The sequence below is a fragment of the Patella vulgata genome, chromosome 6, assembly GCF_932274485.2.
Source record: "Patella vulgata chromosome 6, xgPatVulg1.2, whole genome shotgun sequence".
Taxonomy (NCBI): domain Eukaryota; kingdom Metazoa; phylum Mollusca; class Gastropoda; family Patellidae; genus Patella; species Patella vulgata.
This window is the reverse complement of record NC_065884.2, coordinates 4,027,975-4,054,688: the sequence shown is the minus strand read 5'-3', so window position 1 is coordinate 4,054,688 and position 26,714 is coordinate 4,027,975. Positions and strand designations below refer to the sequence as shown.

At 37.2% G+C, this 26,714-nt stretch overlaps 1 protein-coding gene across 2 annotated transcripts; it reads left to right on the top strand.

Annotated features, from left to right (window-relative positions):
- Nucleotides 1–13,748: 13,748 nt before the first annotated feature.
- LOC126823236 (putative ankyrin repeat protein RF_0381) lies at nucleotides 13,749–21,915 on the top strand. Of its 2 annotated transcripts, XM_056101579.1 has the most exons (6): nucleotides 13,761–14,025; nucleotides 17,052–17,136; nucleotides 17,918–18,226; nucleotides 19,444–19,710; nucleotides 19,856–20,032; nucleotides 20,351–21,915. In XM_056101579.1, the coding sequence occupies exons 2-6, from the start codon at nucleotides 17,121–17,123 to the stop codon at nucleotides 21,370–21,372; spliced, it is 1,791 nt and encodes a 596-aa protein (XP_055957554.1). In that variant the 5' UTR covers nucleotides 13,761–14,025; nucleotides 17,052–17,120; the 3' UTR covers nucleotides 21,373–21,915. The 2 variants fall into 2 exon arrangements, with proteins under 2 accessions (XP_055957555.1, XP_055957554.1); XM_056101580.1 differs by lacking the exons at nucleotides 19,444–19,710; nucleotides 19,856–20,032 and having other exon boundaries at nucleotides 13,749–14,025.
- Nucleotides 21,916–26,714: the final 4,799 nt, after the last annotated feature.

Genomic DNA, 26,714 nt, shown 5'->3' with positions numbered 1-26,714 from the left:
GGACAGGTGGGCCCAGTCCGGCACTGGTCATAGCACATTGTATGGGGACATTCACCATACAATGTGCTATGACCAGTGCCGGTCTGGGCCCACCTGTCCACCTAAGCTCATTTAAAAAATGTGGGCCTAAGTCTATAAAGAAAAAAGAGAAAGAAAAAAGAGAAAGACAGGAGAGGGGGAGGAAAGAAAAGAAATCTGTTATCTAAGTGTATCAGGAAATCAAAAATTTGCCATTTTCTGCTTTGGTGTGAAATGCTTGGAAAATGGGTTTGTGGTTGTCAATTTTCAAAATCTTTCTGGGGGAGAGGAGACCCCCCCCCCCCCCAAAAAAAAAAACAAACCCTCGGACGTTCGTGCGACTTCGGCACTTACTTAGGTGGGCCTTGGTTAATGGCCTGACAGGTGGGCCTTTGGTCCGGCACTGGCTATGACTGATATTTTACCAGAACAGCGGCGCTACGACCTACTCTTATTGCGAATTCCAACTGCCAAGGGATCTTTTACGTGCACGCCAATGTGTATAAGGGACCTAGGTTTTTCGTCAAATCCGAAGGACTAGGCAAATTTTCTCGGGCAACACCGGGAGCCAACCCGTGACCTCTCGGCTAGCGAGCCAGCGTCTTACTCACTAAGCTACCGTGCACGCCCCCCCCCCCCCGAAAAAAAGGGGCGGTGCCACACCCACTTTTTTGTAAATATTTTATCTGTAAATCCTCTACTGGTCTCACTTGTTAACCCTTCGGCGTGATCAGTCATTTCAATAACAGCGTTGTACCTATTTATATTTATCCGTGTCCCATCCCCCCCCCACCCCCAAGGAAAGGCAGAGCCATCCCAATTTTGGTGTTTACCGTCTACAGGCCGCAATTCTGAATTTGTCATCTGATTGCCCCGATCCCCAGAAGCGGGGTCACTCCTTTTTTATTTCTGCTAATATTTTCTCTGTAAATTTGGTAAAACAAACCTTCTTTGTCTCTTGTTATATTGAGAACTAGATGAAGCCCATTTATACCCAGCCTTCTCAGCAAATCCTGAGATGTCCTACCATTTTTTTAATCTCTTTCACCCACCAAAATTGATTGCCAAGGCAGCGGCTTTATATGTGTTTTTGACATTTGATAAGAGATGTAAATAAAATTTGGTGGTAACTACATGTAGGTGTTGATATACATGTACTACTGTTTGTATGAATATATTTTCACCGTACAGTTATCAAGATTTGTGAGACTTAATTGATCAATCCTGAATAAATTGTTGTTCCTTCCTCATTTCCAAACAATATTTAGCGCGTGTGCGTTTTATCATAAGGTCTGTCTTTGAGTCAACTGGCTTGGTTTCGATTCCCCAGTTGTATGTGACAAGGAGTAGGGTCGCTTGTCCAACCTCGTGGGTTTTCTCCGGGTCCTCCGGTTTCCTCCCACTGCTAAATACCCCTACGTGCAAGCGAATTATAGAGATAAAATAAAGCGTGTGTCAGTCCCGAAATGACCTAGTTTGTGTCGAGTGGGCGTTAGACCCCATCTCTCTCTCTCTCTCTCCAATATATTTGGAATTTTGAATCTTTGTGAAATTCAAGCATAATACATGTCTCTAAAAGATTGGGGAAATGTGGTGGCTCAGTGAGTAAGGCACTGGCTCGCTAATCAGGGAGTACATGATTCGATCCCGGTGTTAACCAAGAAAGTTTTCGGGTATTTTCCAGCGTCGCAAGATGGAGGGTGTGGTAAGGACAGGGTCTAGTCTTTTTGATCGGGTGAGAAGAACAACCGAGTCCCTGTATACGTAGGCGTGAACGTAAAAGAACCCTTGACAGTTGGAATTCGGAAGAAGAGCCGATCGCCAAATTTGGTCGAGAAAGTTCTCAGAGATTTTCCAGTGTTGTTTCCCTTTATTAGTGATGTAGGACGGGGGGTATGGTAAGGGTAGCGTCTAATCTACCGGATAGTATGAACAACCGAGGTACAGTGTACACGTTGACGTGCACGTAAAAGACTCCTTGACAATTAGAATTATAAAGAGTAGTATGCCATAGGCAGCTGTCCTGGCAAATTTTCCAGCTTTGTTTCTCCCTTGTTAGTGTCTCAGCGCCACATTTAGGGCAACCATCCCTCATATCGCACTCTATCACCTATGTCCGTCTTTAATAGCATCTTGGGGGCAGCAAAGTAAGACGTTAAACCCCATTTAATTTATTTTATTTCTCTAAAATATTTGTCATCTAACCTTACGAATTCTTTGTATCTGTGATAGTTTACAGGTAAAATACCTTACGTATAATGTGGACAAGACTTTAAACCCCAATCATCATATCCAGTAACCTTATTGTATATTACATATTACATAAAAACAACTGAGTTAGTCTCAATACGTTACTTAATACTTTATACAGGATGTCAAACGTAGTTTTCTTTAATAGTGTCTCATTATACCTCACCCCTGCACACATCTCCACCTCCCGGCACATATCTTACCCCTTCCACTCCACACCCACACACAACTCCCGGCAACTATCGTACCCCACCCTCTCCACACCCACACACACCTCCCGGCAACTATCGTACCCACCCCGTCTACACCCACCCCTGGCAACTATCGTACCCACCCCGTCCACACCCACACCCGGCAACTATCGTAGCCCACCCATTCTAGGTATTGCTGTTTAACCCCCAACTATTGAACAACTAATCCACCACCCAAACTAGGTCATTTTGGGACTAACATGGTTTATTTTATTTCATTAATTCGATTGCGTGTAGGGGTCTATGAAAGAAATATCAAGAAGTTTGTCAGCTTGTGATTAGCCTATGACGTTGCCTCATCACTGACCAGGATGTTCAGGGTTCGATTTTGGTGATGATCTAAACGTTTCTTATTACTTTTCCAATCAGTGGTCCATGACAGACAGTCTGAACAGAAAAACGGTGTCTATTTGTTCAGAGAGAGGGGGAGAAATGGGGTGTCCACTCGACACAAACTAGGTCATTTCGGGACTAACATGGTTTAATTTTATTTCAATCATTCGCTTGCGCGTAGGGGTCTTTAGCAGTGGGAGGAAACCGGCTATTTGTTCAGAAAGTGTATATTAATGGCAGAACGTTCAAGATCCCCCAGACAGTTGTAGATAGACCAGTCGCCCTCCCCTACAACTTATGATCGGAATTTCACATATATAGCAGTGAGTCACGTGCAAGCTGGGAATCGAAACCACTCCACTTAACCCAATGACAGAATTTACGCCCCCTCCCCTCCCAACAAACAAACAAACAATTCGATTGTAATAATAAATATTGTTTGTTTGTTTGTTTGTCAATTTATAAAATTGGAATATATTTGATTTAATAATAAACTAATTGTCTCTTGTCTGTATTTATTTCTAGTATTTTATAATTTATTCATTAAATGTCAGGTACAAGAGGTGAGGTGGGGAGTTGTTGGGTTATAATGGGAGGTAACTCTTACCAAAGAAAAATAGATCGACTTCAACACACTAATGATCACTGGCTAGTATTGACATCAATATTAAATCCATGCCATATTTATTTAATATTCCGATGATTTTAATCTTTATAACAACAAGAGACCAACATGTGTCAATCCTCTGATAAAGATATTGAAAGGTATGAATCTGGAAGGTTGTTTATATAATGTTAAACAATGGATGTCATTGTAACATGCTAAATGTCAACGATGAAGTCGTGGGTTCTACTCACAGGCTCTGTAAAATATCGCAGAAGATGTTTGTGCAACATTAGCTTGGGCCTTTATCCTGTCAGGAATCGACCATGTAATTCTTTACTAACTGGTATTACGGACGAAGAAGTTGCAAAGCTTCAAAGATTGCCAAAACAATGCTGCTTACATTGTCACTAAAACTAAATCCAGATCAGACATCACACTAGTCTTAAACAAATAACATTGGCTCCAAGTTCCAGAAAGGACCAACTTTAAAATATGATCTTTAACTTATCGATCTATTAACAAATCTGCTCCAGGTTATCTTCAAATTCTAGTATTATTGTATCATTAGAAGGTAAATTGTTATTGGATGTATCTACCTGTAGGTACCTAAACGCCGCTTACCTATCAGAAGGTAAATTGTTATTGAATGTATCTAACTATCTACCTACCTGTAGGTTTAACTATCAGAAGGTAAATTGCTATTGGGTGTATCTACCTGTAGATACCTAAACTCCCATTACCGGTCTTTGATTCTCCAAAATGAAATAGGGATAACGCAACTTGATGATCGGGATTCGTTTTATTTCCCGCGTATTTTTTTTATTCTGCTGTAAAATTCACAACGAAACGAAGGAATGTTCTGATAATACGAGAAGGTGTTTATTTTAAATGCCATTTAAAGACCCGTCTTCTATTCACTTAATTCATTCAATATTAGCTTAGTTTGTGTATGAAAATAATAATCGTCATAGATTTATTATCTCTTGTTTAATTCAGATATATTGTATTCAATCATCTCTAGTTTGTGATTCTTCATTTATTAAATTCCTTAAATACTACTACTTGTTGTAATTTAACAACAACTTTCAACTTTACCTGTTCTTTTCTTTCAATCGCTGATGTAATAGTTCAGGCCTATAAATACATTTATTTTGTTCTATTCTATCTAGGCCTATAAATCCATTTATTTTTGGATAATATTATATTCAAGATATAGACCAACTAGACTTACTAAGAGTAAATCCCCCCGGGGTTTGCTGAACACTTTGAAGGCGAGTAAGTAAGTATATTAGGTCTATATATTAAATATAATATTATCCAAACATTAATGGATTTATAGACCTTAATTATATAGAACAAAATACAAAATAAATATATTTATAGTCCTGAATCATTACATCACAAACAAAAAAAGAAAGAGCAATGTTGAAAGTTATGGTTAATTTTGCAACAAAATTTAAACTGTCAAGGAATCATTTCAGGCATACTAATTTATAAAAGACCATTCGTCAGTCCTTCTTGCAGTACAAGTAATGCAGTCAATGGAGTCTATTTAATTGTGGATATTAAAGGGGAAAGCAATAAAATGGGGTTTGACGTCCTACTTTTCTCAACAAACCAGGCTAAAGATGTGTACTGGGATGTAAACTTTTCATCTCCTCTTCTCTTCATCAAATTGAAATGCCCATCTTCTTACCATACGAACAACTAGACGGATATTTAAATAAAATGAAAGCGGCTTACACTGTAACCCAAGTATCGTTTAATCTTGTGTATCTAGCACAAGATTAAACGATACCTGGGTTACAGTGTTAACACCCTACCTTTCTGCTTCATAAATGCTAATCAAGACGGCTATGCAGTGTTCTATGAGGGAAATTTGACTTGGACAGCAGCGCTACGACCTCCTCTTATTTCAAATTCCAAGTGTCAGGGCTTCTTTTACGTGCACGCCAACTTGAGACGGATAAATAAAAAAGATGGAGAAAATACAAAGTGACATTTTATTTTACAAGTTTGAAAATACATAATCTCCCAAGTTAAATAGCTAGTCTACAGTGATGTTATAGAAATTTACTGTTTATATAATCTTCTCTCCTGGTCTATATAATACATTGGAACAAATATACATAAGTTCAGCTTTTAAAACCCCTGCAGTCAGCACTGAACACTTGTTTAATATATATTTATATCATATAATAGATACATATCTATATCTGTGTTCTTTTAATACAAAAAGGATTATAATGTACAATTCTATAATATAATTTGAAGGCAAAAATTGATGCAATTTGAAAATAGCATTTAGGAAGGAGGCCCAGCAGTTGTCTCCCTTTGATGCAGAGTTATGTCCCTTTATAGCAATAAAAAAATTAAGGGAGATAATAAATAAATGTGATTAGTTTTATCAGTAAGTAATATACATACATACCTTAATTACAGGTACACAAACTCGCACCTGACCACACCTGACATTAAATAAAGTGACCATAGGAATAAATAACGATATGGAACACCAATATTTCAAATAATAATAATATAATAATAATAAACATAATAGTTATTATACCAATATTGGATGCGATTTGTTTATTTTTAATTATTTCAAATATAAATTATGCAGCTTGTTACCCAAACAAATGTAGGCTTCTTGGCCACAGATGTTTCGGCTACAGACGTTTTGACCTGAAATAGTTTGCTCCTATTAGGGCCTATTGAACCTTTGTGGCTAAAACATCCGTTCACCATCGAACTTTTCTATTATCGGTCTTGGGCAAATCAACTCATGCATTACTCAAAATTTAAATCGTTTCTTGTGAACGAAAGGGTTAATTACTCACATTCATTTCCCTTTTGACATTTGGTCAACTACATTCACGGATTGCATCCAACAAATCTGGGTGATCCCTCAGGTCTTTCCAAGACCATTTTTATAGGTCCTTTGGATAAATTCTGATCAATCCTTTTTTTGTGTAAACAATATTTTATTTCAAAGGGATGAAAAGGGGTCAGGGAACAGGTATAGTACTTCTAAATCCTTTCTGACTAACAACCAATTCGAATTCTTATAAATTTTAAAATGACAATTATTGACTTCCATGATCACAAGAAAACAGTGAGGGACAGGACAGTGAAGATTGCATAAAATCTAAAAAACGCTGACTAAATCAAATCAATTCAATTGTTCATTATTTAGGATCTATTTGACTCTACTCACGGTACATTTTAAAATTGGCCCCGAAGAACTATAATTTAGCTTGATGTGGCCTTTAATAGTTAAATTAACAAATTGCACTATAAATTAAGAACGAAAAACTTGCATCATGAAATTATTGCGTTAATTCTCAAGTTATTAAAGACCTAGTTCAAGCTGTGATAAATTTTCAAGCAATTTATATCTTGGCCTTAACCTTGGTCCCATGTTAGAAATCCTGTCAAAGGCTTTTCATTCCATCTGAAGGACTAGACACTGTTCCTCGTATTATAATCGTATCAAGGTCAAGCTTGACATTAGTTAGCTTCCGAAACAATTTACATAATGTCTTCCAATAATAGTGAGTGTCTAGCTATACGATATTAATTTACGACTGGTAGATAATGACTACAAACCAGGAGAAAACCAAGATAATCTTTCAATTTCAATATCCAAGCATAAAAATATTTACTCCATGTAAACAATTGAATTTAGAACATATTTTTACAAAGATGTTCAAATTGAAAAACTCCATTGCACTTTAAATGTAATAACAATTGTCTTAAACAATGAAGGCAACACATTGTAATAATATTTGGGTTTTTTTTTGGTGTTTCTAACATTAGAATCAGACTGTACACTAAAGCCTGAGATATTACATTGAATCAGAGACCCTAACTACCATTACAATTTTATATCTTTTTAAGGAAAGTTGAAAAAAAATATATTTTACTCAAGACCCTGCCCCCCCCCCCACTGTTATCTGTGAGAGAGAGAGGGAGAGAGAGAGAGAGAGAGAGAGAGAAGGGGGTTAATGTCCGCTCCACACAAACTAGGTCATTTTGGAACTAACATTGGTTTCAGTTTTATTTCAATAATTCCCCTGCATGTAGGGATCTTTAGCAGTGGGAGGAGATCGACGGGACTTGAAGAGAACCCACGAGGTTGGACAGGCGATCCTAATCCTTGTCACGTTCATGCGGGGAACCCGGGGAATCGAAACCACACCACTTCACTCAATGACAGACCTTATGATACAGCGCGCACTCAACCTCCCGATATTCTGTCTGGCTGTAATAGTTCATTAGTGCGTGTAATATTTCCAGAACTGTATTAAACTGAAATGGTCCAGCAAGTTATTTTATTTATTCTTAACAAATGCTAGAATAATTCAGCAATCTTTCTATTATGATTTGTTAATAATACTGATACCTTTTTTGGGGGGGGGGGAGAGACACAGTGAAGAACAGTAGAGCAATAAAAAGCATCAAGTGGAGCACGGTAGAGTGATAAAAAGCATCCAGTGAAGAACAGTAGAATGATAAAAAGCACCAAGTGAAGCACGGTAGAGAGATAGAATGTGAGAGCGATGATAATCAGTCACCTAATATCAATAACAAAAAAGATAAAATCAAAAAGATTCATCTTCACAAAGTCAAGTTATTATGACATAGATCTAACGGACATACGTCATACATTTAACATGTACAAGATTGGTTTCAAAGCTATACCACTTGACTAAACAGAAAACTCGCCCCCCTCTCTAACATCCCAGCATTACACAGGTAACTTGTGTATAGATGTATGTTGTAATATCTTGACGTTGTGAAGATCAAGTGTGTCATGAAATGAACGACTTACAGACGTAATAATTCAGAAGATATCATAAACTCTACAGATTCTACTTCAGTCGGACTCGAGTTCTACAGACATGACAGCCATATACATGTATTCATATCTAATAAATCATCTGAAATTTATTCCTTAGTAGTTTCACTAAAAAGGAACCAGCTGATCAAACAATTTCTAAGATCTTAAAAGTTCAGAGGCCTTGCTCACGAAAAACAAAACTCCAAAATATTTGAAGGATTTAGTACAAATTTTCGCTTTCAGTCAATGATAAATCTGCATTCTAGAAAATATTTTAGTTTTGTTTTTCACCAGCAAGGCCTCAGAAATAATTGGTAATATATAATACTTAAAGTGCATGGTTGTCCATTATTATTACAATTTAATAAAGCCCTACAATTACTATATCAGTAATGGACAATTTATTGAACGTCCATTGACCTTAGTTCAATATCTGACACAGTCACTAAACTTGATAATCTAAATATCTCTCTTTCAGCAAACCGCTGGAAAGATTCATCACTTAATTTCATTACCATTACTAATAAGACACATTCATTACTTAATTTCATTACCATTACTAAATAAGGGTTATATATCATATAAGACGCGCCCATTACTTTATTTCAGATTTACAATCTAGATATACTGGAAACTGATGTGAAGTAAGACCACGAACATGTCTGGATTAAATATATCTCATTCCTAATACATAGTCACCTTCCAAAAATTAAGTTATTAAGTATTTTTCAGAGAGATTGAATGCTGATTCATGTAAGGACAGTATTAATTAATTCATTCATTTTTAAGATCAACCCAACCTGATTAAAATATAGATCTACATGTCGTATGATTTATTTTAATACTTTCGATGGCCTTCACTACATGTACATTAAAATCTGACCGGTTGTAGTGGCTTCGATTTATTTTCTATTGCTGCATAAGTCTACCGACAGTTCTGCACGATAAAAGCTCGAATCAGCAGACCATTTGATTGGCTAATCCTTCACATCACGGCGAACAAACGTTGTATAACAACCCTTCTTAATCCTAGTATAGTGAAGACAAGTAAAACAAAGTTTTGAACTATACAAAACGAAACGAAATAGGACTATCCGATACATGTACAGATAAAACTATTATTTCTACACCGGTCCATGATCAATCAGTCTTACTTCCTGTAGATGAGTTGGAAATCGAATTCTTCATTTTTAGTTTGAAAAGAAACCTTACTACAAAAAACCCAAACCTTGCCCGTTTTAAAAAGGCTCATTTCTTTCATTGGTCGAGACAATAAAACCTTGACCAATGAAACAAAAGTATCCTTAAAATACATCATTTCAAGGTTCATAATTAAGGCCCCTGGTTTGTAGTTAAAATATGAATTTTTAGGCTCTGTACAGAACATAAGGTGAGCTGACTGCAGTTTGATTAAAATAATGGTGCCACCGACTGCTTCTCAATGTACCAAGACAATCAGCCGGAACCATCTTTAACAGCTGCAGAATCATCTTTAACAGTTCCAGAACTATCTTTAACAGTTCCGGGGTCATCTTTAACAGTTAACGAACTATCTTTGACAGTTAAAGAACTATCTTTAACAGTTAAAGAACTATCTTGAATAGTTCCAGAACTATCTTTCACAGTTCCAGAACTATCTTTAACAGTTCCAGAACTATCTTTAACAGCTCCCATCTTTAACTCTTCTTTTACAGTTCTAGAACAATCTTTAACAGTTCCAGGACCATCATTAACAGCTCCAGAAGCATCTTAACAGCCCCAGAAGCATCTTAACAGCTCCAGAAGCATCTTTAATTATAACCTAAAATTTAATTCCTGACTGTTTAAGTAACATAGGTGATTCTTGTATAAATGTATTATCTATTTGTTTTTATTGGTGATATTGATCAAGTTTAAAATATTAAAATAATAATATTTACTTGTCTGGTGATTATACACGACCATATAAAACATAGTCAATTATAAAATAAACACAAGAGTTCTTTAAAATGTGACTAAAATTTAGACGCGACTAAAAGAATAGTTAACACTAGCATTTTTACTTTGCATGTTCAGTCCATTGTGCGAAAATTATTTTTATTAGAAACCAAGACCACACAGGTCAGGTCATGTCTCTCTCTACCAAGGCGGGGTATCTACCACACAGGTCAGGTCAAGTCTCTATCCTAAGACAATGTTTCGACCATACAAGTCAGGTCTCCACGACATGAAACCCAGGAGATATGGGTCAGGTCTTTATCTCCTTAATAGCAGAACTCATAGGTCAGTCTTCACCACACAGATCAGGTCTCCACCACACAGGTCAGGTCTTCGCCACACAGGTCAGGTCTCCACCACACAGGTCAGGTCTACACACACAGGTCAGGTCTTCACCACACGGGTCAGGTCTCCACCACCTTAATCCAGAACACATTATAAAGATGGCAAGTAATCACGATAAGTGCCCTAGATACTTTACTCCATTGCAACAGGCCAACAGTCGTTTGACATAACTCTTTTTCTTTAACTGTCCAAATTTCAAGTGCTTCTCCTGAATCACTTGCTGGATTTAATACTCAATTCATCCATAGCTAGGCCTACTACAAGAGTACCGTTTACTTCCCCTTGTTTTGAACTTTGTCCTTTGCCTCATCTGTATTGATATTCCTTGTATTTATAAATACACAGACGATCATAACATAAAATGTTTAAAGAATGATTTCGTTTGTAGATTGTCTCCATATTGTTGTTAATTTGTTGAGTGAAGTCTGCGTCACCACAGGCTCACATGATCTGAACAACGTTTCCCGGAGCTCAATCCATGACTTATGCACATATTTTTATAAGAACGCGCGGGGTTTAAGTTTCCTTAGACATCAGTTACAGATCCTAGGAGAGACGTCATGTGGGTTGCCGCCTAGTGAGACATACATGCCGGGCGACAACATATCAAGAAGTGTTTGGCTCTTGCCACCTTTAGGACTCTAAGGTATTTTTAGACATCATTTGTATTCGTAGAGAGACATCACTTAGTATTCTCAGAAATATGTTCCCACTGGCTACTCGGCTGAGAGGCTCGGAAACCGACATCATTTAGTATTCTTAGAAGTACATTCCCACAGCCTCCCCGGCTGATAAGCTAGGAAACAGACATCATTTAGTATTCTCAGAAGGACGTTCCCACTGGCTACTCGGCTGAGAGGCTGGAACACAGACATCATTTAGTATTCTTAGAAGAACGTACTCTCCCTCGGCTGAGAGACTGGGAAACCGACATGATTTATTATTCTTAGAATAATAGAATATTATTATTCGAGGCTGGGCTAGAGACAATGTAGGGTTGAATAATGTACTATCATAGGCGATGTAGTTTCCTGTATTTGATATGTAAACATGGTTATAAAAACACAGTGTTCCAGTATACACAACGCGGACGTCAAGAGATAATTCATCTTTTTAACAACACCGTAGTGTCACACTTTTACATCAAAGGTAAAAGCGACAAATTAGAATAATAGAATATTATTATTCGAGGCTGGGCTAGAGACAATGTAGGGTTCCATAATGTACTATCATAGGCGATGTGGTTTCCTGTATTTGATATGTAAACATGGTTATAAAAACACAGTGTTCCAGTATACACAACGCGGAAGTCAAGAGATAATTCATCTTTTTAACAACACCGTAGTGTCACACTTTTACATCAAAGGTAAAAGCGACAAATTTCAATTGTTTTTATTATACAAGAATGGGACAAATATGCCAAGGAGAAATTAGTGAATTGTAGGTACAACGGCGATATGCACTGAGTCAATTTAGACTACACATAAGCTAACGATTAAGACAAGTGTCCCTCGTTTCCGGGTATTAAGCCAACAAAGAAGTGGAAGATGGGATACTTGTTCTTCTTGTCTGCTTCGCTCAAGATATTCTCAGACAAAGTTTTTAAACCACCACTTGAATAACCCAATAAAGATCATAATGAATGCAATGTTCGTATATAAAATATTAAAAATATGAGATAAAGTTTTATCTTATTTATGAATATATTGCGTGATGTACAAAGTCAGTTGTGTTATCTAGAGATAACAACTAGTGTGTAATTATCATCGACCAAAATACAAGAGATGATTAAATTATCTGTCACAAGATTCTAAAATAAAAAAAATCTCTCTAAATGGTTTATCTAGAAGGTTAATTTAACTTATCCCCGTTAAACATAAATTTAGGCCTGAAATGTTATATAAATTATTAATTAGACATTTATTAACATGAAAAGACATCTTATGCGTCCTATTTTCATCAGATTTAAATCCGGTCTGCTGTTCAACGCCCATTGATGATTAACCGCAAAAAATGGATAATCGAAACTTAATTATCGCGACAGTGGTACCATTTACAATCGAGGCTACAGTCATTTTAAAAAAAGATTTTCTCGGCTTTAAGTTAAGCAATTTGACTAAAATTTTCAGCATATTCCCTTAACATTATCTAGTTTTTAACTATTATAGTGCGACCAGTCAGCTCTTTATCATATCCTCCATAATGTATCTTTAACTTAATGACATTCTTTAGCTCGCTCATCAACCCGTCACCGTTCTTCAATCTACTCATCAAGCGGTCAACTTACAGACGTTCTTCAGCTCGCTCATCTTGGATGGATTTATTAGCCTATCAGTTACGGAATCGCTGCCTTGTTTCAGTTTTTTATTGGTTTCGTCCAGTTCTAAGCCTGATTTTGAAATTTGTTGATGTAGTTACAAAATACTGCCTAATAGGATCCCTTGGTCCCTAATGGGCGTCACACATGGGGGGGGAGGGGTGTCCGGGAGAGCCCCCCCCCCGCCACCTACACACTCTCTATCGCGCTACATCAGCTGCTGCACAGCCTCGTACCTCCGGCGTCACAGATTGTCAACATTTTATATAATTTCATTTGTGGACCCCCAATATATATTTCACGGCTAAGCCTCTGGGTCCCGTATGGCTAAATTTGGAGAGTTACCACTCGAGGCTACAGTAGCAAACACTAAGGCACGAATGTGATGAATGAATGGAGGGGAGCTCTGTATGAATATATGGATGTGAACTCCTCAAATCAGAAATTGTGGCAAGCGTTGCGGAAACAGTAATCACACACGGCACGGTACCCATCACTGACTCGATATTTTTGACATGGATTTGAAAGTGGAAGCTGCTGGAAAGAAGATAATTAGAAGAGTCATCAGTCCATATATAGTACCTTATAACATTATTGATGATAAAAACATTAAAAAAAATAGTTGACACAGTAATCAAAGTATTGTTGTATTTATATATTATATCATGAAAGTGTCAAGGTTAGATAAGACGGGTTAAATCTATTGATAATAATCCAGACAAAGTTTCAACCTGACGTAACATATCTCTAACCAATCAAAACACATTCAATATTTGTCCATATATGGATATTAAAAGGTATTGGTTAAAATATTTATATATAAGGTGTGATACCTTAAACAAGACATCTATTATACCTGGCGGCACACGACTCCTACTATACCTAGAACAAGACACCTACTACAAGACATCTACTATACCTGGAACACGACATCAACTCTACCTGGAACAAGACATCTACTCTACCTGAAACAAGATATCTACTATACCTGAAACAAGACACCTACCTAGAACACGACATCTACTATACCTGAAACGAGACACCGGGCCGATACCTTTATATGAACATCTGAAGCTAAGTACAGGTAAAATAATTTTATTATAACTTTAGTTGTTCGTACGTCCTGACTTTTCTGTACCGACTGGATTTATGAAATGAAGATGTCATACCCATACAGAAATGAGTATCAAGACTTCGTTTTGCTATATCTGGTTTCTATGGTAACTCCATCTAACATTTTTCGCTGGGTCCTCTGCCCCCCCCCCCTCTATACTAAAAAACCCTAGACACCAGCAAGTTATTGAAATAAATTAAACCACATTTTAGTCCCGACATTACCTAGTTTTTGTCAAGTAGACGTTTTGTTGTTTTTATACTAGACCGGGGTTCAGTGCGGGGAAAGTGCATGTCCACCAAATGGGCACAAAACCAGAACAAACTTTTCTATAGTAAAATTGTGCGTAGAATAAAATGCCGAGTGGAAATATATCCACTGTGGCGGCGTTTTCGGGATATTCGGGGTCATAGGTCAAATGAGGTCATTTACACTGATAGTGGATAGGCAGCCATTCTTATATCATGAAAACATGCTGAAAATGATCGAAACTAATCTCTCTTTCAATAAAAATGTAAACTTGCTAAATTCGCCTTTGTTTATGTTAACTCCGGGGGTAAAAAAACTCAACTTTTCCGTTTTTGCACTAGGAAGATTTCACGTCAGCATAAAATATAAAAACCTGTTCTAATTAATAAGGGGATCACGGTGGCTAAGTGGGTAAGGCGCTGGCTCGTTAGCCTGGAGGTCGGGTGTTCGATCCCTGCATTGGCCGAGAAAGTTCATCCCGATTTTCCGGCGTAGTTCCCCCTTGTCAGTGATGCAGGACGGAGGGCCTGACAAGGACAGCTGTTTAGTCATTCGGATGAGACGAAAAACCGAGGTCCCGTGTACACATTGGAGTGCACGTAAAAAATCCCTTGACAGTTGGAATTCGATATAAGAGTAGGCCGTAGTGCCGCTGTCCGGGCAAAATTTCCCTCATAGCACACTGTATGGCGTATGCCCGTCTTCATTAGCCCAGTTCGGAGCAAAACAGTAGGACGTTAAACCCCATTTCATTTCATTTCATTTCTAATTAATAATAGGAACATTTAAAATTGATCTTTAGGGGGTCTCAGCATGATGTCCATGTTACGGTGAAATTCATGAACACTCATAATATATTTTCACACTTTTGATCACGTCGCCAAGTCAGTTTTCCCAGATTGGGATTCCCGGAAATCCACGAATTGCTTTTTGACCAACTAATTATATTAGGAATATAACATTCGTCGTACAAACTAAATCGGAGAGATTGCGATTTGACACTTTTAACGTATTTTTGAAACGGGTTTCGAAGTGTTTTGCTCCCGTTATGGAAGGTCTTTTTCGTCATTCCAAAGTAAACGTACGGTGCTAAGATCCCCTAAATTTCAAATGTTTTTTATTATGAATTAGAACATGTTTCTCTTTAGTTTATATATTTTATAGTATCTAAACTACGACATTGTTTATCAAGCAAGCTAACTTTCTGGTTAAACGTGGCTGATGAATACAGACAGACGCTATGCAGTGTGCTATAAGGGAAAATTACAAAGAAAAACAGCGTAATGTCAAAAACAATTTTATAAAAAAAAGATTCAATTTAGTTCAATCTGAAGTACACTCTGGTCGAATAACACAATTTAAATAATAGAAATATTGAATATTTTGTTTAATAGAACATAAGTTTTTAACTTCAATCTAGGTACGAATCCCAGGCAGTTGTTTTTAAAGACCAACAGTCACTATATATAAAAGGCTATGTATGAGTAATCATTACCTAAAAATTGACCAATAAACGAACCTCTGCCAATCGAAGTAATTCAGAAGCGATTTGAGGATTACCTTATATCTTCATAGTTTATACGTAAATTATTCCCCAGAGTGTGTGCTTTGGTTTGGAGGGGTTGGGGTGGGGCAAAAAATATAAAGAACAGTATTAAACAATTTTAAGAAGAAAATCTGGGACATTTGTAAAAAAAAAAGAAAAGATTTTTAAAACATTATTAGGATAGATATATTAAAATCATAAATTATCCGACTGACGTGATATTGATACATATTGTGTACATGTTTTTGAGACACAGAATATTATTGATTTTCAACTGATAATAGCTGTCAGGTTTCTAGTCCATATTTATAGAGAGCAGTAAGAGATTACTTTGACTTAAAATATTTTATTTATTTATAAGATTTGAAGTTTAATTCAATGTTTACAAGTATGTTTTATTTATATTTTAGTTTATTTATTTTATTTGTATATTTAATATCTGTACTGTCATTTACAGTCATGATATTTTCATGTTTTACAATAAATTATCTCGACATTTTGATAGTACTAATAGTATATTAGCGGTCTTAAGGGGACATAACTGGCCTTCGAAGTTAGAAAGTTGTGAATTGTGGCAATGGAATGGAAATTATTCAATAAGTTAGAAATTCATGCTTTTTGGCGTTTACTGGCATTTATGTGCAGTTACGATTTTCACATAGCCAAGGATATGTAAAATACAGCCTTTGAATACCGATTTAAGGTAACATACTTGGTTAATTCGAAAAATTAAGTTTTTTCTTAAACATACATTATGCATGAGCTAAATCTGCCTAATGCAGGTCTTTCTTTAGGCCTGAAATTTTTTCTAAATTATTAATTAGACATTAAACAATTGATCCATGCCTTAATTAACTCTCGATGGCATCGCATTTCTCCGATATTAAATAGATTAGAACAGTTCAGCCATATTTTGATTTAATCTAAAAATGGAGGAGCGAGACTTTGCTTCGAACAACCATTACGGTAGTTGAATTTATTGCACACGTCTCGCAATATAATAATTTGAATGAAATTTTCAAATTATTCATTTTACATTTATCTTTTTTCGAACTATTATAGCAAGAATGGCTAGCTCTTTATCTAAATCTTACATAATGCATCTTTAACTTTAAGAAAACCTTTGAATACGGACCCGGCTCTCTACCTCCTTAATACCAGAATCTACTTTAGATTTTATTCGATGTTTCTTGTTTTTAAGATAAAAGACCAGGTGAAGTAAGATACCTATCTAGGAACAGAATACAAATAATAAAAATCTGATATCAAGATGTCGAGCTACCAAGGTAAGTAGAATGATAATCTACCTACTTTACTCTTAGATTCACAATATTATTTTCTCTCGGCTGGTTAAATGGCTCTTGTTCTTTAGGGGATCACGTGGCTAAGTGGGTAAGGCGCTGGCTCGCTAGCCTGGAGGTCGGGTGTTCGATCCCTGCATTGGCCGAGAAAGTTCATCTCGATTTTCCGGCGTGGTTTCCCCTTGTCAGTGATGCAGAACGGAGGGCCTGACAAGGACAGCTGCCTAGTCGTTCGGATGGGACGAAAAACCGAGGTCCCGTGTACACATTGGCGTGCACGTAAAAGATCCCTTGGCAGTTGGAATTCGATATAAGAGTAGGCCGTAGCGCCGCTGCCCGGGCAAAATTTCCCTCATAGCACACTGTATGGCGTATGCCCGTCTTCAATTAGCCCAGGTTAGGTGCAGAAGAGTAGAACGTTAAACCCCATTTCATTTCATTTCATTTCTTGTTCTTTAACTTCAGGCCAGATATAATCAAACACAATTTGATTGGTCAATAAACTCACGTGATCTGAACAGTTTACATATAAAATATATCAGATGTTAATTTAGAACAACATACACAATGAACGTGTTGATTTGATATAAACTTAAAAGATGAAACGTTGCTTACGAGATGACCACTTACTGTTTAGTATTTAGAGGTGGGGAGGGGGTTTATTGTCCATTTAACCATACTTGAATCATAAGAACACGAGGCGCGACATCAAAACATGAAACGTTATTGACATTTCATTTTGATGATGTGTAATAAATTATTTCAGTAAAACAGAAAGGTCGAATGCCGGAAGAACACTATAGGAAAAGCCAAGCCAATTTCTGCTACCTGGTGGATCAAATCAAGGAACCAGTAAGGCTTGGTAATAAATTATTTGAAAAAAACGTATTCAACTTAGACGAAAAGGACGAAATAAAGAAAATTTACATGACCGCTGAACAGGGTCGCTGGGAAGCTGCTGACAAGCTAGTGACGTATATCTTAAACTGTGGTGATGTCTATGGTAAATTCATCCTATGTTTACGAGAACTAGGTTACAGAGAAATGGTAAATTTATTAGAAAACACCACGAATGGTAAGTTTATTTCTATTTTAAACAAGAACAACACACTATATATAAATAAACATTGACAACTTATAAAAATATAAAAATACAAACGTACCGGTTCTGTTCTTATTTGTTTAAATGAATCTGATTTTTGCCAGAAATTAGTTTTATTAGTTCTATGATTAAAGATCGTTAATTGCTACCCTTTTAGACATTTAACATCATAGAAAATATAAATGATGGATCCCTAATATTTTTTTCTTATCTTTATTAAATTAGGCCTACAACAGATGCCTTTTATTAACATGACAATATACTGTATGTGATTATAACAAAATAAGAAAGATTGATACTATGAACGATACAATATCTTACTATAACTGGATTATCTCCCTTATTATTGTTGGCGCTTTTTACATTCTAACTTGTGACGTCAATTGGCAGACGACCACCTTTGTGTAACGTCATTTAGCAGACGACCGCCGTCAAGACTGGTTGCATACGTTTAATGGCTTTCATGTATTTTAATTCAGTTCTGTTTCTTGCTCAATATGCTGACATTGAGATTTCTTGTCGACCGATCATGACTCTCACCAGTATGATACGACCTTCCGGAAATATTCCCCGTTTTTTTTTTTAATTGTTTCCATTATTCTTAGTTTGATTTTATTTTGAGTGAAGTCTATATCACGATAGGCCAGGGATTAGGGATTGAAGGTAGTGGACGCTTATAGCTTATAGCTTATAGTTTTTTTTATTTGAAATGTCTACGTATATTGGAGCCACGGTGGCTCAGTGAGTAAGACATTGGCTCGTTAAACTGGATGTCCCATGTTGTATCCCTGCCTTGGCCGAGTAAGTTCGTCGGTATTTTCCGGCGTGGTATACGCGTGTTAGTGATGTAGGACGGTGGGCAAGGGAAAATGTATAGTCGTTCGGATGGGACGAAAAAACCGAGGCCCCGTGTACACATTCGCCTAAACGAGAAAGATCCCCTGGCAGTTGGATATGTAAGAGAGGGCCGTAATGCCGCTGCCTGGGCAAAATTTCCCTCGTAGCACACTATATGGCGTATGCCCGTCTTCATTAGCCCAGTCGGAACAAAAAAGTCGGACGTTAAACCCCATTTCTGATCATTTGTCTATGTATATTGTGTTATGTCCGTGGGTTTGTCTTGTGTAACTGTGTATTATAGTATATTATACAGGTAATAGTATTGAATTGTAAGTAATTTTATCATACAGGTAAAAATAAAACCAATCTGATGACAGAACAAGACAAGACAAGACATCAGCTAGAAGACTTACATAAAGATCACGACCTTGCAAAACAGGAATTAGAGAACCTGAAGAAACAGATGGAAACACAAGATGGAGATTCCAAACAGATGTTGAAGAAAATCGAAAAACTAGAAACATACAAAAAACAAACTGAAGAGAAAGAAGCTCTGACAAAGAAGAGATTTGATGAGTTGGAGACATGTATTAAAACTCTTACCCTAAATGAGAAAGGTAGGTTGATATTATTACGTCATACACACATCGTCACAAGTTATTACGTCATATACCTATCGTCATTGAAGTCAGAAGACGTATAATAAACTTTATAGTTATTCTAGTTAGATGAAAAATATTAAATATGACTTATATATTACAGATACCATTCAGCCACATTTATTACCTGGTACTTTGTCTGGTAATACAAGTGATACCCCACATGATACTTTGTCTGGTAATACAAGTGGTACCTCAGATGATAATTTGTCTGGTAATACAAGTGGTACCTCAGATGATACTTTGTCTGGTAATACAAGTGATACTTCAGCTAAGAAAAGTAAGTTATTCTAATATATAATACTAGCAGGATACCCGGCTACGCTCGGGGGTCATAACTCCGAAACCGGAAGTGGTAGACTAACGCCGCCTGGCCCATGTTACTCCCCAGTCCGAGCTACCCCTATACCCCAAATTCAGACTCGGGCCAGACCTAGTGTAGCCGCCAACCCCGAACAGACAGACAGACAGACAAACAGACAAACGACAGTCACAAATATTAGTATAGATAATATCCAACAAGGACTGACTTACCTGAAACAATATTAAATATGACTTGATAAACTGTAAATATAGTATAACATGTTGTATATTACAGATACACGTCAACAACAACAACAGCAATTATTTGATGCCTGTCGACATGGTACTTTGGATGATATAAAAAACATGGTGAACATAGATGTTAACGTCAGAGACAGTTGGGACCAGACACCGTTATTTAAATGTTGTATGTCACGTGTAAGTCCTGTAGATAAAATAAAATATCTAGTCAGTCATCAGGCTGATATTAAAGCTAGAGACAGTCATAATCATACCATCTTACACGCGGCATGTTGGTGTGGTACTTTATCTACAGTACAATATCTTGTTAATGATTTACACATGAATGTTAATACAACAGGTTGGCACAACAGTACACCGTTATTTTACTGTTGTAGATCAAGTGTAAGTCCTGTAGATAAAATAAAATATCTAGTCAGTCATCAGGCTGATATTAACGCTAGAGACAGTGATAATAGTACCATCTTACACTGGGCATGTAGGTTTGGTACTTTATCTACAGTACAATATCTTGTTGATGATTTACACATGAATGTTAATACAACAGGTCGTTACAACCAGACACCGTTATTTAACTGTTGTATGTCACGTGTAAGTCCTGTAGATAAAATAAAATATCTAGTCAGTCATCAGGCTGATATTAACGCTAGAGACAGTTATAATACCATCTTACACGTGGCATGTCTCCATGGTACTTTATCTACAGTACAATATCTTGTTGATGATTTACACATGAATGTTAATACAACAGGTCGTTACAACCAGACACCGTTATTTAACTGTTGTATGTCACGTGTAAGTCCTGTAGATAAAATAAAATATCTAGTCAGTCATCAGGCTGATATTAACGTTAGAGACAGTTATAATGATACCATCTTACACGAGGCATGTAGGTTTGGTACTTTATCTACAGTACAATATCTAGTTGATTGTTTACATCTAGATCTACATGTCAAGAATAACCGTAGTCAAACAGTTCTAGATTATTGTAGGATGTCAGACACTGAACAAGATGAAAAGATAAAATATATCACAGATCAAATGAAATTAAAATAAACAAGTTATAATAATTCGTGTAAACTAGTCAACATAATGTTATTGTCTCTAGTCATACAATTTACAGTTTTATTGTCTCTAGTCAACAGTTAAAACTAGTGATGACGTATTATACTGTCTCTAGTCAACAGATACAACTACTGATGACGTATTATACTGTCTCTAGTCAACAGTTAAAACTAGTGATGACGTATTATACTGTCTCTAGTCAACTACTGATGACGTATTACACTGTCTGTAGTCAACAGTTAAAACTACTGATGACGTATTACACTGTCTCTAGTCAACTACTGATGACGTATTACACTGTCTGTAGTCAACAGTTAAAACTACTGATGACGTATTATACTGTCTCTGGTCAACAGTTAAAACTACTGATGACGTATTACACTGTCTGTAGTCAACAGTTAAAACTACTGATGACGTATTTGTATTTTATCTACAGGACTAATACTGTGTATATATTTATTGTTTATTTTATTGTTTAATTTATTTAAAATGTCTTCAATATTTTTTTTGTATATATTTATTTTCAATTAAAAATACTGTTTACAAAAACTCGTGTTTATTTTTATACGTTCAATCGTGTCTTTGCGCTTGTGTCTATGTTTGGCCCACAGACTTCAATTCTTTGGTGCATGCCCAAGCCCCAGGGACAGAGCCATGCCCAATGTCCTTTATTTAGGTGCATGTCCAACCCCTAGGGGTGGTGAAATGAAATTAAATGGGGTTTAACGTCCTATAGGTCTGCTCCGACTGGTCTAATGAAGACGGACATTCACCATACAATGTGCCGGACTGGGCCCACCTGTCCACCTAAGCTCATTTAAAAAATGTGGGCCTAAGCCCATAAAGAAAAAAGAGAAAGAAAAAAAAGAAAGACAGGAGAGGGGGAGGAAAGAAAAGAAATCTGTTATCTAAGTGTATCAGGAAATCAAAAATTTGCCATTTTCTGCTTTGGTGTGAAATGCTTGGAAAATGGTTTTGTGGTTGTCAATTTTCAAAATCTTTCTGGGGGGAGACCTCCCCCCCCCCCCAAAAAAAAAACCCTCGGACGTTCGTGCGACTTCGGCGCTTACTTAGGTGGGCCTTGGTTAATGGCCTGACAGGTGGGCCTTTGGTCCGGCACTGGCTATGACTGATATTTTGCCAGAACAGCGGCGCTACGACCTACTCTTATTGCGAATTCCAACTCCCAAGGGATCTTTTACGTGCACGCCAATGTGTATAAGGGACCTAGGTTTTTCGTCAAATCCGAATGACTAGGCAAATTTTCTCGGGCAACACCGGGAGCCAACCCGTGACCTCTCGGCTAGCGAGCCAGCGTCTTACTCACTAAGCTACCGTGCACGCCCCCCCCCCCCCCCGAAAAAAAGGGGCGGTGCCACACCCACTTTTTTGTAAATATTTTATCTGTAAATCCTCTACTGGTCTCACTTGTTAACCCTTCGGCGTGATCAGTCATTTCAATAACAGCGTTGTACCTATTTATATTTATCCGTGTCCCATCCCCCCCCCACCCCCAAGGAAAGGCAGAGCCATCCCAATTTTGGTGTTTACCGTCTACAGGCCGCAATTCTGAATTTGTCATCTGATTGCCCCGATCCCCAGTTGCGGGGTCACTCCTTTTTTATTTCTGCTAATATTTTCTCTGTAAATTTGGTAAAACAAACCTTCTTTGTCTCTTGTTATATTGAGAACTAGATGAAGCCCATTTATACCCAGCCTTCTCAGCAAATCCTGAGATTTCCTACCATTTTTTTAATCTCTTTCATCCACCAAAATTGATTGCCAAGGCAGCGGCTTTATATGTGTTTTTGACATTTGATAAGAGATGTAAATAAAATTTGGTGGTAACTACATGTAGGTGTTGATATACATGTACTACTGTTTGTATGAATATATTTTCACCGTACAGTTATCAAGATTTGTGAGACTTAATTGATCAATCCTGAATGAATTGTTGTTCCTTCCTCATTTCCAAACAATATTTAGCGCGTGTGCGTTTTATCATAAGGTCTGTCTTTGAGTCAACTGGCTTGGTTTCGATTCCCCAGTTGTATGTGACAAGGAGTAGGGTCGCTTGTCCAACCTCGTGGGTTTTCTCCGGGTCCTCCGGTTTCCTCCCACTGCTAAATACCCCTACGTGCAAGCGAATTATTGAGATAAAATAAAGCGTGTGTCAGTCCCGAAATGACCTAGTTTGTGTCGAGTGGGCGTTAGACCCCATCTCTCTCTCTCTCTCTCCAATATATTTGGAATTTTGAATCTTTGTGAAATTCAAGCATAATACATGTCTCTAAAAGATTGGGGAAATGTGGTGGCTCAGTGAGTAAGGCACTGGCTCGCTAATCAGGGAGTACATGATTCGATCCCGGTGTTAACCAAGAAAGTTCTCGGGTATTTTCCAGCGTCGCAAGATGGAGGATGTGGTAAGGACAGGGTCTAGTCTTTTTGATCGGGTGAGAAGAACAACCGAGGTCCCTGTATACGTAGGCGTGTACGTAAAAGAAGCCTTGACAGTTGGAATTTGGAAGAAGAGCCGATCGCCAAATTTGGTCGAGAAAGTTCTCAGAGATTTTCCAGTGTTGTTTCCCTTTATTAGTGATGTAGGACGGGGGGGTATGGTAAGGGTAGCGTCTAATCTACCGGATAGTATGAACAACCGAGGTACAGTGTACACGTTAACGTGCACGTAAAAGACTCCTTGACAATTAGAATTATAAAGAGTAGTATGCCATAGGCAGCTGTCCTGGCAAATTTTCCAGCTTTGTTTCCCCCTTGTTAGTGTCTCAGCGCCACATTTAGGGCAACATTCCCTCATATCGCACTCTATCACCTATGTCCGTCTTTAATAGCATCTTGGGGGCAGCAAAGTAGGACGTTAAACCCCATTTAATTTATTTTATTTCTCTAAAATATTTGTCATCTAACCTTACGAATTCTTTGTATCTGTGATAGTTTACAGGTAAAATACCTTACGTATAATGTGGACAAAACTTTAAACCCCAATCATCATATCCAGTAACCTTATTGTATATTACATATTACATAAAAACAACTGAGTTAGTCTCAATACCTTACTTAATACTTTATACAGGATGTCAAACGTAGTTTTCTTTAATAGTGTCTCATTATACCTCACCCCTGCACACATCTCCACCTCCCGGCACATATCTTACCCCTTCCACTCCACACCCACACACAACTCCCGGCAACTATCGTACCCCACCCTCTCCACACCCACACACACCTCCCGGCAACTATCGTACCCACCCCGTCTACACCCACCCCTGGCAACTATCGTACCCACCCCGTCCACACCCACACCCGGCAACTATCGTAGCCCACCCATTCTAGGTATTGCTGTTTAACCCCCAACTATTGAACAACTAATCCACCACCCAAACTAGGTCATTTTGGGACTAACATGGTTTATTTTATTTCATTAATTCGATTGCGTGTAGGGGTCTATGAAAGAAATATCAAGAAGTTTGTCAGCTTGTGATTAGCCTATGACGTTGCCTCATCACTGACCAGGATGTTCAGGGTTCGATTTTGGTGATGATCTAAACGTTTCTTATTACTTTTCCAATCAGTGGTCCATGACAGACAGTCTGAACAGAAAAACGGTGTCTATTTGTTCAGAGAGAGGGGGAGAAATGGGGTGTCCACTCGACACAAACTAGGTCATTTCGGGACTAACATGGTTTAATTTTATTTCAATCATTCGCTTGCGCGTAGGGGTCTTTAGCAGTGGGAGGAAACCGGCTATTTGTTCAGAAAGTGTATATTAATGGCAGAACGTTCAAGATCCCCCAGACAGTTGTAGATAGACCAGTCGCCCTCCCCTACAACTTATGATCGGAATTTCACATATATAGCAGTGAGTCACGTGCAAGCTGGGAATCGAAACCACTCCACTTAACCCAATGACAGAATTTACGCCCCCTCCCCTCCCAACAAACAAACAAACAATTCGATTGTAATAATAAATATTGTTTGTTTGTTTGTTTGTCAATTTATACAATTGGAATATATTTGATTTAATAATAAACTAATTGTCTCATGTCTGTATTTATTTCTAGTATTTTATAATTTATTCATTAAATGTCAGGTACAAGAGGTGAGGTGGGGAGTTGTTGGGTTATAATGGGAGGTAACTCTTACCAAAGAAAAATAGATCGACTTCAACACACTAATGATCACTGGCTAGTATTGACATCAATATTAAATCCATGCCATATTTATTTAATATTCCGATGATTTTAATCTTTATAACAACAAGAGACCAACATGTGTCAATCCTCTGATAAAGATATTGAAAGGTATGAATCTGGAAGGTTGTTTATATAATGTTAAACAATGGATGTCATTGTAACATGCTAAATGTCAACGATGAAGTTGTGGGTTCTACTCACAGGCTCTGTAAAATATCGCAGAAGATGTTTGTGCAACATTAGCTTGGGCCTTTATCCTGTCAGGAATCGACCATGTAATTCTTTACTAACTGGTATTACGGACGAAGAAGTTGCAAAGCTTCAAAGATTGCCAAAACAATGCTGCTTACATTGTCACTAAAACTAAATCCAGATCAGACATCACACTAGTCTTAAACAAATAACATTGGCTCCAAGTTCCAGAAAGGACCAACTTTAAAATATGATCTTTAACTTATCGATCTATTAACAAATCTGCTCCAGGTTATCTTCAAATTCTAGTATTATTGTATCATTAGAAGGTAAATTGTTATTGGATGTATCTACCTGTAGGTACCTAAACGCCGCTTACCTATCAGAAGGTAAATTGTTATTGAATGTATCTAACTATCTACCTACCTGTAGGTTTAACTATCAGAAGGTAAATTGCTATTGGGTGTATCTACCTGTAGATACCTAAACTCCCATTACCGGTCTTTGATTCTCCAAAATGAAATAGGGATAACGCAACTTGATGATCGGGATTCGTTTTATTTCCCGCGTATTTTTTTTATTCTGCTGTAAAATTCACAACGAAACGAAGAAATGTTCTGATAATACGAGAAGGTGTTTATTTTAAATGCCATTTAAAGACCCGTCTTCTATTCACTTAATTCATTCAATATTAGCTTAGTTTGTGTATGAAAATAATAATCGCCATAGATTTATTATCTCTTGTTTAATTCAGATATATTGTATTCAATCATCTCTAGTTTGTGATTCTTCATTTATTAAATTCCTTAAATACTACTTGTTGTAATTTAACAACAACTTTCAACTTTACCTGTTCTTTTCTTTCAATCGCTGATGTAATAGTTCAGGCCTATAAATACATTTATTTTGTTCTATTCTATCTAGGCCTAT